The sequence below is a fragment of the Dermacentor albipictus genome, unplaced genomic scaffold, assembly GCF_038994185.2.
Source record: "Dermacentor albipictus isolate Rhodes 1998 colony unplaced genomic scaffold, USDA_Dalb.pri_finalv2 scaffold_14, whole genome shotgun sequence".
Taxonomy (NCBI): Eukaryota; Metazoa; Arthropoda; class Arachnida; order Ixodida; family Ixodidae; genus Dermacentor; species Dermacentor albipictus.
In genome coordinates this window covers 7,323,408-7,336,472 of record NW_027225568.1, presented here as the reverse complement: position 1 = coordinate 7,336,472, position 13,065 = coordinate 7,323,408, and the positions used below count along the sequence as shown (strand labels likewise).

Here is a 13,065-nt window from a genome sequence, read left to right as displayed (position 1 = left end):
TGAATATTCAAAATTTTGAATTAGAATCGAATTGCTCTTGCTAATCGATTAATATTCGATTGAGAGTTCGCTGCTAGAAATAGTCGAATATTCGTTTCTATTCTTGTTAAAGTGAAAATAAAACTATTTTGAGTCTCAGAGAAGAGAGTGATGGTGCAAGTAACGTCTGTTCTGAGTGATTCCGCTGCAGAAGAGTGGTGGTTGTTGCACACAAACCCTAGGTAACGACCGAACACACGGCGCAGATACCTCTCGCTCAATAATTTCCTGTCGTTGTGCCTCGTTTTAAGGCAACATACAAATTTTATGTCTGTATTTAGACAAATCAATTTATTATTTAGCCAGCCTAACCAGATTTGGATTCCTTCAAAGCAATATGCACCGCTGTAATGAACGGTGCCCTCTCAATGAATCTGGTGACGTGGCTCTTCCCTTGTTTCGTTACTCTCTTTGTCGTGGAGCGTATAGCTGAAAACAGTTGTCTCTAATTTACAGACTTCTTGTTTAACCAGGCGTCTAGTTGCGACTGGTGTTATACTTGCACGCATAAAATAACCTAAATATGTCTAATTTCTTTTAAAGTATGGAATCCAGACAAACCTTGTATTTTACTTTCATGAGAAATAAGATATCTGATATTTGATTTAATATTTGAAGGTGATTTTTTCACAAATATGCGTATTTAATTCGGCTCTGGAGTTTCGGTATTCAAAATACATTACTTTCTATGAGCGCCTATAGCAAGGGCAGATAGCCTAGACTACATCCATTATAAGGTAGAAAGTACGCACAAGAATACTACTCTTGCGTTCTTGGGTAATGAGTTGGACTAGCCCGCATGCCTGTAGGCGTCTGATCAGGAAAAAGGGCTGCTGTGATTCCTTGGCAATGCAGGTGAACAATAGTCTTTCTCTCGCAATGGCTTGCTCAACAGACGCCCACTCACACACCATTAAATTTGCCGAGTATGGTAGTGGATTGCCGCATTTTCTGTCCCTGTCCTAAGCATCACCTGTCATGCAGGGTTACCGTTCCCATGTTTTTTGTCCTGATGTGCTTCTGCCTGCTGCCACTGGCAGCCACTGGTCCGAACACCGTCTTGCTGTTCAGCAAGTTCCACAGCGAGCTGGAACGACACTGGTGGAGGCTGATCCTTCACATCCGGAACTTTGCCAACGCTAACGAATTGGTTAGTGGGCACTATTTCATCATTCACACGACATTGTGCACCAAACGTTTTTTTTGTTGTTGTTGTTTCTTAAAACCTCGCGCGGAATGAGTTCTAAGACAGCTGCTAAGTCTGGTTATTGGATAATTTAGGACCATTTTATCTTTTCTAGACTGCACTGGCAATAGTTATGAGTAGGCGAACTTGGAAAGGTTTTGTTTCGTAAGTGCGTTTTGCCATTGGCCAACCAACTTCGCTAACGATATATCTATCAAGGAGCTTGGTGGCCATCTGCCCTTACGAACAGTGCGGGGGTAAAAGCTATCGTGCGAATAAGGGTACACATTTTAGCTAGCTGGTATATGCTTGCTTCAAAAATGAGTCCTTGACTCGATGCTGTGTCATTCTTTTATTGAGTTTCTTCTGTGTTTTTGTTAGATTGCTCACTTATTCTTTTCTTCGAAATGCTTCATCTACGAACTTCACATATATACGGGGCCCGCATTTGGTTGGCTTTTAGTTCTTAAATACGGTTCAGTATTGGCCAGGCGCCTTTACTCCGACGTTGCAATTGGCTGGCGTTTGCTCATACGAATAGTTCTTGCATAAGAACCTTTCTGTTAATACAGACCCTGGATTTCGTCACGAAGGACTACAACAGTCAGATTGAGTCACGAAAACCACGTAGCGCTTGCAGTCTTTCTAGTCTGGTACTCTAATAACATACCTGCAAACTCTCCTGAATTTTTCGTAAACTTTACGAATTTGTATATTACTTACCGTTTTACGAATGTTGCATGAAGTTTTACAAAAAAATGCTCCTATCGAAAAAGTTTCGCTCGTCGGTCTCCGAACCTCCCGCTCAAAGTTTTCCGATGGTGAAAGGGAGGAAAAGGGGCGCTTGCTTCGAGTGAGTTGATGAAGAAAAAAGGTGAGATCTGTACTGTGATGTCCAAAACGGTGCGTTACTTGTTAGTCTCAGTGGTTCATACTTTACTGCAGCTGCTGCTTGTGTGCTGCGTCTAAAGCTAAGCCATCGTTAATAATGTGCATATTTCCCCACGAGCAAGCGAAATATGAAGTCAACCACGAGGAAAATTGGGCTACACACTTTGAGATATTTCTGACAACTGATCTATAGTGCTCTTGTGCAGTGCAATATGTAATCACGCTTCATGTTCAAATTTTATATTAGGAGAATCCCAGCAAGCTTGAAGAAGCGGGAAAATCAGAAGCAGACATAGACAAAGGGACATAAAGGTGGCAGGACTAACAACTTTATTCTCCAAAGCAACATCCTCCATGTCCGACTGAACATGCGCAAGCCACAGCATATTGACACGTGTATTTATATTTATCGGGCGACCAGGTTTCACCGCCTAAGAAATCTTATCGCACAGCGCGGCACGCGCTTGCATGTATCCGAAGTTTCTGGAAAGTTATCGATGCTTCTATCCGCAGTCTGTTATCGCTGAACCTTGTGTTATCTGATTTATTCGCCTGACGCGAATGATGTAGAACTTTTTGGAAGGCACGCGGGTCCCAACGATTAGTCTGGAACATTCGACGACTCTGTATAAATGCCGACGCACTTGACCCGCTGATCAGATTTTAGACGATCGCCGACTGTGTTCGCCGCTATCGTTGTGCTTTAAGTGTAGCCTTTTTTGTGGGCGCAGGTTCGCCCAATAAAAGCTAGTTTTGTCTTTCAAAGTACTGCTACTGTGTCATTTAACGTCACTACCACGTGACAATATCATATACACGGTAATCACCTGATCTAACACGGCAAAACTTATCATGAAATTGAAGGTCTCTCTTGGTTATGAACATCAATGGTGTGCTTTCACATTTCTCGGGACCAAGTTTATAGATATTGTAGGCTTCAATCAACTCTCTTTCCTGCTTACTTGCCGACCTTTCTTTCGACCAGTTGGTCGAAATTAGTCCGGAGCCTCCCTCTGCAACGCGTCTCATAATCAGATGGTGGTTCGGCACATAAAACTGCATAATTTAAATTTATAATTTTCACTCTGTGCCTTGCGAACCTTGCGAAGATGCAGCAGCGTTGCGGTCATTTTCAGACTTGGCAAAAAAGATTTACGACAAACCGTACTGGCGTGGGCTTTACCAAACGGTGAAGTATGTTTGCCAAATATTATTGGTCAACGCACCGAATCGCGAAAGTGAAGCGGAATGTGCTCGCTGACGTTCTTAAACTTCTTGCATATCGCCACATCTTATTTAGATACACTGAAACCTATGAACTGGTTCGCACGCTAGAGATAGTTTGATGTATGAAGTAATTTATTACATTGGAACACAGGTATAACAAATATTTCTTTATTGATTTTTGTTTTGCACAAAAGTTGAAAACTCTGTGACAGTTCTGAGACACCCCATGTCGCCCTGACTCTTGTAGCAGTTTGAGTAAATAAATGACGCACCCCTGTATGGGACTTTGCACAATATCGCCCACTACCTGTTTGCGTCTTAAGAGGAAGTTTTAGCTTGCGCCAAACCCCGACGAGGCCTATTCAAATACATGTAGAACGCAAAAACGCTTTTCTGAAATGACCCCCGGACCGATTTTAATGAAAGTTGTTGCATTTGAGAGAGAAAGTAAAATTCTAGTGACTGTTGGAAACGGAATGTTGATTTACGGCTTGAATTCGGCAAAAAGGTTTTCAAAAGTTCAGTAGTTTGAAAAATATAGAAGCAGGAAGTTAAGTTATTAGCTCTGCATCAAGAACAGATATCGTGGTTCTGTAAATGACACCTATTATATAACTGAAAGCAATTTCCACATCTCAATTCATATCTTACCTCAGAAAAGTAGGAAGATACCTATAAAGAAAGGGGTCAGACAGGGAGACACAATCTCTCGAATGTTATTCACTGCGTTATTGGAAGAAGTATTCACGCTGTTAAACTGGGATGGCTTAGGAGTAACGATCGACGGCGAATATCTCTGCAACCTTCGGTTTGCTGATGATATTGTTCTATTAAGCAACACTGCAGATCAGTTACAACAAATGATTGAGGACCTTAACAGAGAGAGTGTACGAGTGGAGTTGAAGAATAATATGCAGAAGACACAGATAATGATGAATAGCCAGGCAAGGAAACAAGAGTTCAGGATCACCAGTCAGCCTCTAGAGGCAGTGGAGGAGTACGTTTACCTGTCGCCTAGTCATAGGGAACCGTGATCAGGAGAAAAAAAAATCATAGATGAAATAAAATGGGTTGGATCGCATACGGCAGACATGCCAGTTCCTGACTGGAAGCTTACCATTATCATTGAAAAGGAAGGTGTACAATTAGTTCATTTTACGGATGCTGACATATGGGGGAGAGACTTGGAGATTGACAAAGAAGCTTAAGACCAAGTTAAGGGCCGCGCAAAGAGCGACACAACGAAGAATGCCAGGCATAACGTTAAGAGACAGAAAGAGAGCGAATTGGATCAGAGAGGAAACGGGTATAGCCGATATTCTAATGGACATTAAGAGAAATATATTGAGCAGGTGAGGTCATCTAATGCGCAGGTTTGTTAAGTGTTAGACCATTAGGGTTACAGAACGGCTACCAAGAGAAGGGAAACACAGTCGAGGACGGCAGAAGACTAGGTGGAACGATGAAGCTAGAAAATTCACGGGCGCTAATTGGAATCGGTTGGCGCTGGACAGGGGTAATTGGAGATCGTAGAGAGAGCCCTTCGTCCTGCAGGGAACAAAAAATAGGGTGATGATGATGACGGTGATTAATTATGTTGTGTTCAAGGGTACCACAAAAGCTGTATTTCCGTGTTAATAATTTTTTTTTTAAATTGATGTGTATATCAATTTTGTGCGCTTTATATGTACTATTAGATGAAATTCACAGAACTGGGATTTCAGTTTTCATTACTGAGTGACAGAGTTGCGAACTTGATAGTTTCGTTTTCTGAAAATTTTCGAATTTTGGTACTTTTTAATAAAAATTGACGACCTAAATCGAGAATTCGAAACCAGCAGTCACAGATTTTAAGTTTTCTTTTAAATGCAACAAACCTCGCCAAATTTGCTGCAGTGGTTACCGAGATAAACGAATTCTCCCTTTACATGTATTTGGATAAAAGCACCCGACCTAAAGCTTCCTCTTAACATGCTGTAAAGCATGATCAGCCGCTTGATTGCAAAATAGTAAACAAAAAACATAGAGAAGATTTTCTGCGGGTGATATGGCGCTGGTCGCACGCGCTCGAAGGGCAATATGCTTTTTTTAATAAGAAATTTATGTTGCGCTATTGTCACTAAAAAATCTTCGCATGGTCGACACAAAGCATAATTTGCTGTACTCGGGTTTTTTGTTACCGCAGTTCGACCACAAGAATTTGTAGCTTGCCTAAAAATTGTTGAATATTTAGCCTTTTCACGTAGCAACCACCTGCAACAAAAAATTAAATTCTGGATAAATTACGCACCATAGCCACCATCTGATTATGAGGCGCAACATATTGCGGTGCTCCGGAATAACTTTGACCCGCTGTGGCTCTTTAACATGCACCAAATGCTCGGTACACGAACATTTTTTAATTCTGACCCCATCCGAATGCGGCCGCCAAGGTCGAAATTGAACCTATAACCTCGAGCTCAGCAGTACAATGCAAGTGACACTGGGTACCATCCCGAATATCCTGGACGACTGGCTTAGTTTGCCTGCTCCGTCAGCATGCAGCACACCGTGTCCTTTACTGCCGCTAAGCAAATATTCAAATGCTATAGTTCCTGTCATATATGACACATACATAGACGAAGATTGTTCTGTGGTAGCAACGCGTGACCGGTGTGGTTGCCTGTGTGGTTAGGAAGTCGTGAAAGGCAATGTTTCTCTAAAGAAACATCATATCTCGTTATAACGCGGCCATTATTTCAGCACGCTGCTCTGCAGTTCATGCCGATCCACATGTTCCAGGAAAACAACGGAAGTGCCAAACGTGGTAGCAGGTAAACCAGAAGATCACGCCACTGAGCAACATTGCAATTATAGGCGCTTCCTCGAAATACAGGTTTTATAATTTATTATTACGAAAAGCTTGGAATCTATTTTACACCACACAACTGAATGATGCATATATTCTTTATCTCCCTCTTTTTTTCACCATCTCTCAGGAGTGCTTTTCGCATTTGTGGTACCTATCGACCGACTTCCAGCTGTTCTTCGTCTGTGTCATTATTCTTCTACTCTTCAAAGGGTGAGTGGACAATGCCTCGCCGATGAGTTTTGCACGCGAAGAGTTAGTTTCGTGGCTACGGTGTGCTAGGCACATTCGACCGAAGCACTTTGGACAGAATCTAAGGGCTACTATTGTGCAGAGGGCTACATGTTGTCACAGCTTTCGTGTCGCTCACTCATTGTGAAGAACTAAATTGTGGCACGAAGGCTTCCTTGGGGAGCATATGAATCTGATGCAAAAAGAACGACAATCGCATGTAAAATGCGTTTCTATAGTGCAGTGTAGCACACTACAAGCACGCTACAGGGAAGTAGCAGTATAGGACAGCACATTATATTTCAGTACGGTATAGCACAGTAGTAGAGTAAAAGTTCCCCATGTTCTTCGATGCAATCGATGCCCTTCTTACTTAAGATCTCAAGCCGAAATGGGTGGAAAGTGAAATGATTCTCCGATCAGCGGGTGGTGACTATATGTGCTACCAAACTATTCCAGGAAATGTGGCAGGCGTATGCCCTGCTACACACAAAGAGGGGGTGGAGGAGTATTACTTAAGTGTCCACCTGGTAGACATGTCCATTTTCTCCGCTGCTGAAGTGCCGATTGGCTGGGGGCGCTCGTTTCTTCCTGATGCTCACCCCAGCACAGCCACTCAGAACTTCAGCAGCTCCCCCGCTGCTCCAGGAATGATGCGGAAATGGGTGGTGGTGTTCACGAGGCTTGCAATGTGGGCTTGTTGGTAATGCATCTTCAAGTGGTGTACGGTAGCGCGATTAAAAGACGGGACAAAAGAAGACACACAGGGACACACACAGCGCTAACTTCCAACAATATTTATTATCGAAAACCTGGTCGTGCTTATACATTCAGTGAACATGAGTCACAGCCACGTGAAGAGTTAAACAATCAAAGCGAACCATTTTTGTAAGTGATACCTTAAGCCATGCGCAAAATTTTCGGTTCTTTTTGAGAGAGAGCCAATGACGATTTGCTGACGCATGAATCACCTAGGGCATCAATCTGCTCGGCTTCTATTATAAGTCTAGTGAGTTCGCACCTATTTCTGCCAGTAATGGCTGTTGACTCGAAGAGAGAGGAGCCCTTATGTTGCTTACAATGAAGGGAGAGAAACCCATCTGATGCAACTTTGTCGACCTTATAGGGATGAAACAGGTTACATGAAGCAGGTCACATGAAGCAGGTAATCCCAATCATGTTCTGGCATCACTTGTAGAGGGAATACTTAGGCAAGTGCAGCAATATGGGACTTCTGAACGTGCGGGAGGAAATAGTAACCGCGAGAAAAAAAGACCAACAGTGATACCTTATATGCACCGGTTGTCGCATAACCTAAAGAAAATTGCCCGCCGAGGTAACACGGATGTGGTTTTTTCTGCACCTGACAAAGTAATTAGGTTGTGCGGCAAATAAAATAAATACCAGAAAAGAAAGTGCTCCTAGCTGCCAAGTTAAACACAAGAAGAAGTTTGGAGATTGTAAGACACCAATTATATATCCTATGCCCTTATCGTATTGGAAGTATTACGTCGGACAGTCGGGCAGATGCATTAATGATAGACTGCGCGAACACAAAAATAAATTCGACAAAGTTGTATCAGATGGCTTTCCCTCCCTTCATTGTAAGCAACATAAGGGCTCCCTTCTCTTCGAATGAACAATCATTACCGGTAGAAATAAGTGCGAACTCACTAGACTTATAATAGAAGCGGAGCAGATTGATGCCCTAGGGGATTCAGGTGTCAGCAAATCGTCATTGAATTTTTCCTGAAAAAGTACTGAAATTTTTTGCGCGTGGCCTAACATATCACTTACAGAAATGGTTCGCTCTGATATTTTAACTGTTCCCGTGGCTGTGACTCATGTTGGCTGAGTGTGTAAGTACGACCTGATTTTCGATAATAAATATTTTTGGAAGTTAGTGGTGCTGTGTGTGCCCCTGTGTATCTTCTTTTGTCCCGTTTTTTAATAGCGCTACCGTACACACCTTGAAGGTGGTGTTCAGCCCAACCACTTCCGTCCTGTTTGTGTGTGTCGTAGATGGAAGAGGCAAATGCACATAATCTTCCAGAGTTCGGGTAAATTTTAAGCGATAGGAGTTTCTTAATATTCCAAGTGCTGCTACCATTACGTTCAGGGTGGTCAGAAATTAATTTGGGATAAGAGAGCCCAATTAAATGAAGCTGCTTCTTCGAAAATTATCCAAAAGATCTCAAAAACGTTTGGAAATCGTTTAAACAGTTGCTTTTGCTTGCAAATATATTTTTGCAAATAATTGCTAGTAACGATAAATCTCATTCATTAAACGTGACTGCATGTCTTTGGCAGCGGTCTATAGTTTCCTCGAAAATCATGAAAAAGGTAGTAAAAGTTAAAAAAAATATAAAACGACCTAACATTGTTGACATCAAAAACTTAAGCACCACACTTGTGAGCACTGTACTTCCAATATCACAATACGACGGCATTTATGAATCTAAACCCATGTACCAGCTCGCCGCACAAATAAAAAAAAAGAACGAATTTGTCATATTTTGCAAGGAAGAGCCGTGAAAGTCAGAAAGCGCCCAAAAAATGCAAAAGCTATTTGGCGAAAATGAGAAGCCTGAATCCAGCGGTTAAATTTGGTGCGAGTGCTCCTCAGTGTCTGTCCTTCTCACCCGACTGCTTGCCCGCTTCCTTGCAATACTGTAGCGTAACAGGAGCGGCATTAGGTCGCTTTCTTGTTTTTTGCATTCGTGCATATATTGTTCTGTTTCAGCAGTCCTTGATTTTCCATTCCTCGTGCAGGAAGCTAGAAGGCACTTAGGCTGTTTGTGTGCGCACGAATAAACAGTCCCGTATGCCTAACTGTCTTCCTGTACTGCTGCTGACGCAGGCGCACCGCGTGGCTGCAGTGGTCGTTCGGCACCCTGTCCGTCGGGTGCTGTGCCTTCTCTGCATGGCAGATGAGCAGCGGCCGCTACGTTCCCGTCATTCCACTCATCGTGTCCGACATATCGTGAGTGCGCTGCCTTGAACTGAACTCCCTACGTTGGCACTGAACGTGTTTAACTGTGCGTCGCCGTCGTTGAGAAACGACCGGGCGGTTGCGACGTAAAGTCTAACAATGTCACCGTTGGCGTTCGATTGCTTTCGGTAATGAAACAGGTTGCAAGCAGTTGCCTATGGCGTCGTTGCTGGTTGAGATGGAACGTTTTGAGGCGAGCACAAGAGTGCTCAATGATGTCGTCCTGCTGGGTATTCCTTCGCGCACAGTAAAATCTGATTGTTGTAATTGGCTGGAGAATGCTTGGTACCCGTACATGTCATGATAGCCAGCAAAATGCGATTTCGCGCAACTTGAAGACGCATGCTCCGTTCATTGTTGCTTAAGGTGTAGTATACTGTGCCGCAACATTATTCTCATGTAAAGAAAATTGGCGATATTTATTCTTCACTTGAGGTGAAAATAGGAGCTTGAAATCTTAGATTTATGTCCATCACTTTTGTAGTCTGGAGAATGTTTCTTCTAGGGCTTTTCTAAATTTCAGTTGACATAACGACATGGGCCTCCTTTTGGGATAGTCAATGCTGCTGTCCTTGCACTAACGTCACGCAACTAAAAAAGCAAGCTTGCGGAGAGTCCATTTTGCCCCTCTTCGAAAGAGTGAACATCATTAGCTGTCAACGCATTCACAAGACAGTGCTCGTAATACAAGCAAATATATTCTTAATCTGGTATTTCAACTAAGGGACCAAGAAAAAATGAAATAAGGAGGGGATATTCTACCCGGAAAACTTGTTACCCTATATTCACCATGCCGCCTGATTTCAAGTCCAGCTAGTCCTCATAAGAGACATGTTATACTAGCGAAAGTGTCGAGACAATGAAAAAGAATATGATGTGCGACGGAGCTTTGTGAATTACGCCCCTGAGCATGTATTCACCAAAAATGTTTTTATACTAGAACGGTTTGCAAGACCACGTTGCAGCAGTGATGTTGGGGATAATGTTAGTGTGTTGTAACATTCTATCAATGTTACAAGACCATTCGTCCACTCTATTCGCACTGTTTCTCCACTGAGTAGACGGGTTCTGTGGCATTTTTATACTGCACGCCATGAGCTCCTCCTTCGCCTTGTAAACATTGACCTTATCTTGTTTTTGTTTGTTGTTCACAACAGAACGCTGGCAGACACATTCAACGAGGTGTACATGTTGCCCACGTTCCACGGTGCCACCTTCTTCCTCGGCTGCAGCACGCTCATCTTCATCGAGAGCAAGAGAGACATCAAGATGTCAGCGGTAAGGGTCGGGCTTTACAATGCTAGCGTCACTGTTTGTAAAGCCAACAAATGCAGCTACTTGAGCCAGTGTTCTTGTGCCTTCATTTAGGCGGCAGATGATGCGCTCGCTAATATTTGTGCAACGCAATCATCGTAAGTTGCCTTAATGAGCCCCTCACCAGGTCCGGCCATATTGAGCTAAGTAGTGCCGAGCATGCAAAGTGTGCCAGCGATCGTGTTTGTAAAGAATTAAAATAAATTATGGGTTTTACGTGCCAAACCACGTTCTGATTATGAGGCACGCCGTAGTAGAGTACTCCGGAAATTTCGACTACATGGGGTTCGTTAACGTGCACCTTTATCTAAGCACACAGGTGTTTTGGCATTTCGCCCCCCCCCCCTCGAAATGCAACCGCCATGGCCAGCATTCGATCCCGCGACCTCGTGCTCAGCATCCCAACACCATAACCACTGAGACACCTAGGCGGGTTTTACAAAGAGGAGAGAGAGATTTATTTACCGAAAGGCCGAGAGGTCGGCCTGAGCTATAACTTGCTCTGGCCTGCTACTTTACACTGGGGAAAAGGGACGGGGAGGGAAAGGGCTGATGAATGATAATGGTATAAGGAAGAGATGCGTATATACAAATTCACAAAGTTGTGGCATCTCTAAAGCCGTGCGTCCAGCCCAGTGGCTTGGAGAAAAGCTATAGTGCACTTGTTACCAGGACTGCGCTGTTTGCATTAGGCCAAGGACCTAAAAGGAACCCGTCTGATAGCGGGCTCTTATGGATCGTCGCAATGCAAGAGACAAGTTGCTGTCGTTCTTGGGAGTACGTGGGACACACGCAAAATATATGTACAACTAGGGTGGTTGCTTGGGCTAGTTGGTAATTCATGATCAAAAATAACGTACAGCGCAAAGGACAAGGACAGCGATAGACGACATACACAGCGCTGACTTCCAACAAGATTTTATTGCGTTGCCACATCGTGTATATATATACAGGAAGAGGCATGCGCAGAAAATGTACGACATTCACAGGGGGTGTCCTAACAGCAAGTCATTGAACTAAGCACATGGTCACCTGAAAAAAGTTAAGCATTACGATTACTATCTGTTTTGAAACGCGACTTCACCAGGGGTCTGCGCGATTGAGGGCGCACTAACGCACATACTGCCAAGTTTTCTGATGAAATCAGCTTCCACAATTTCCCTGGTGAGCTGTGAGCAGTGTCTCGCTAAAACTTGCGTATCTTCAAAGAATGGCACACAGCCGTAGTCGCGGCAATGAATGCCCAAGTGGCCTTGTACAGTGCTGCGGACGTTGTTACAATGCTCTCTTAGTCGATCGTTTAAGCACCTGCCCGTCTGCCCTACATGTTTACTGCCGCAAGATAGGGGAATTTGGTAGACTACATTAGTTGTGCATGTCACAAACCGTTTTCTGTGCCCGACAGAACAACAACTCTGATGCGATTTTGGCGCGTTTACACGCTTACAGAGCTTTGCCAATTTTTCCGGGGCTGAGAAAACGACTGTGATCCCTGCACGCTGCCCAATTTTCTTCAGCCTATGGGATACATCATGCACATATGGCAGCACTGCAAACCTGCGTCTTTCAGCCCGCTAGTTCCCTGATTGAGCGGGATCGTCACGTTTTGTGCGCCTCAGAAGCTGTTCCGCTAACGCTGAAATTAAGGCCAAACGGTAACCAGCCCGAGATGCAGGGATCACAGTGCAGGGATCACAGTCGTTTTCTCAGCCCCTGTGTATGTCGTATATCGCTGTCCTTGTCCTTTGCGCTGTACGTTATTTTTGTATATGTAGAAGTTTTTCTGGCACCTCACAGTATTCACAGTTTGGGCTAGTATCACTGGCACCTATCGTATGTCTATAACGGCTGGTGAATGCGGCACCAAGGCAAATCCGGTTCACCATGCTCGTGTGGCTTCGTTTGACTTGTGAGGCGTACGAAATTTCATTTCTTGGTCCCATTTGTTTAATCGCTTGTGTCGTTTATCTGGTTGGGTGCAGTGTTCCAACGTACGGTTGCGTATTACGCGACGAAGTAGGACGTTTGTGTCTGTTTGTGAGAACGGAATGCGTACTTCACAACCATTATCTAAAGCAGTTTTCGCTTCAGCGTCTGCCTGTTCGTTCCCGATCACGCCACAGTGTGACGGTATCCACTGAAAGGTGACATTGTGGCCCTTTCTAGTTGCGTGTTCGAGGCGCTCTGTAGTTCCTATGGCCATGGAATAATACGGGCCCCGTCTGAAAACACAGTCAATCGTTTGAAGAGCTGGCTTGCAATCGCAGAATATCGTCCATGCGTGAGGAGGCTCCTCAGAGAGAAAGCGAAGTGCCTGCCGGATAAAAACAAGTTCTG

At 43.9% G+C, this 13,065-nt stretch overlaps 1 protein-coding gene across 1 annotated transcript in view; it reads left to right on the top strand.

Annotated features, from left to right (window-relative positions):
- Positions 1-13,065, top strand: part of LOC139051798 (nose resistant to fluoxetine protein 6-like) — a 76,010-nt gene that overhangs the window by 32,586 nt on the left and 30,359 nt on the right. Inside the window, exons 11-14 of the mRNA XM_070528788.1 lie at positions 1,024-1,189; positions 6,322-6,404; positions 9,283-9,405; positions 10,572-10,692. Coding sequence (XP_070384889.1) covers positions 1,024-1,189; positions 6,322-6,404; positions 9,283-9,405; positions 10,572-10,692 — 493 coding nt within the window. The remainder of the gene's footprint in view (positions 1-1,023; positions 1,190-6,321; positions 6,405-9,282; positions 9,406-10,571; positions 10,693-13,065) is intronic.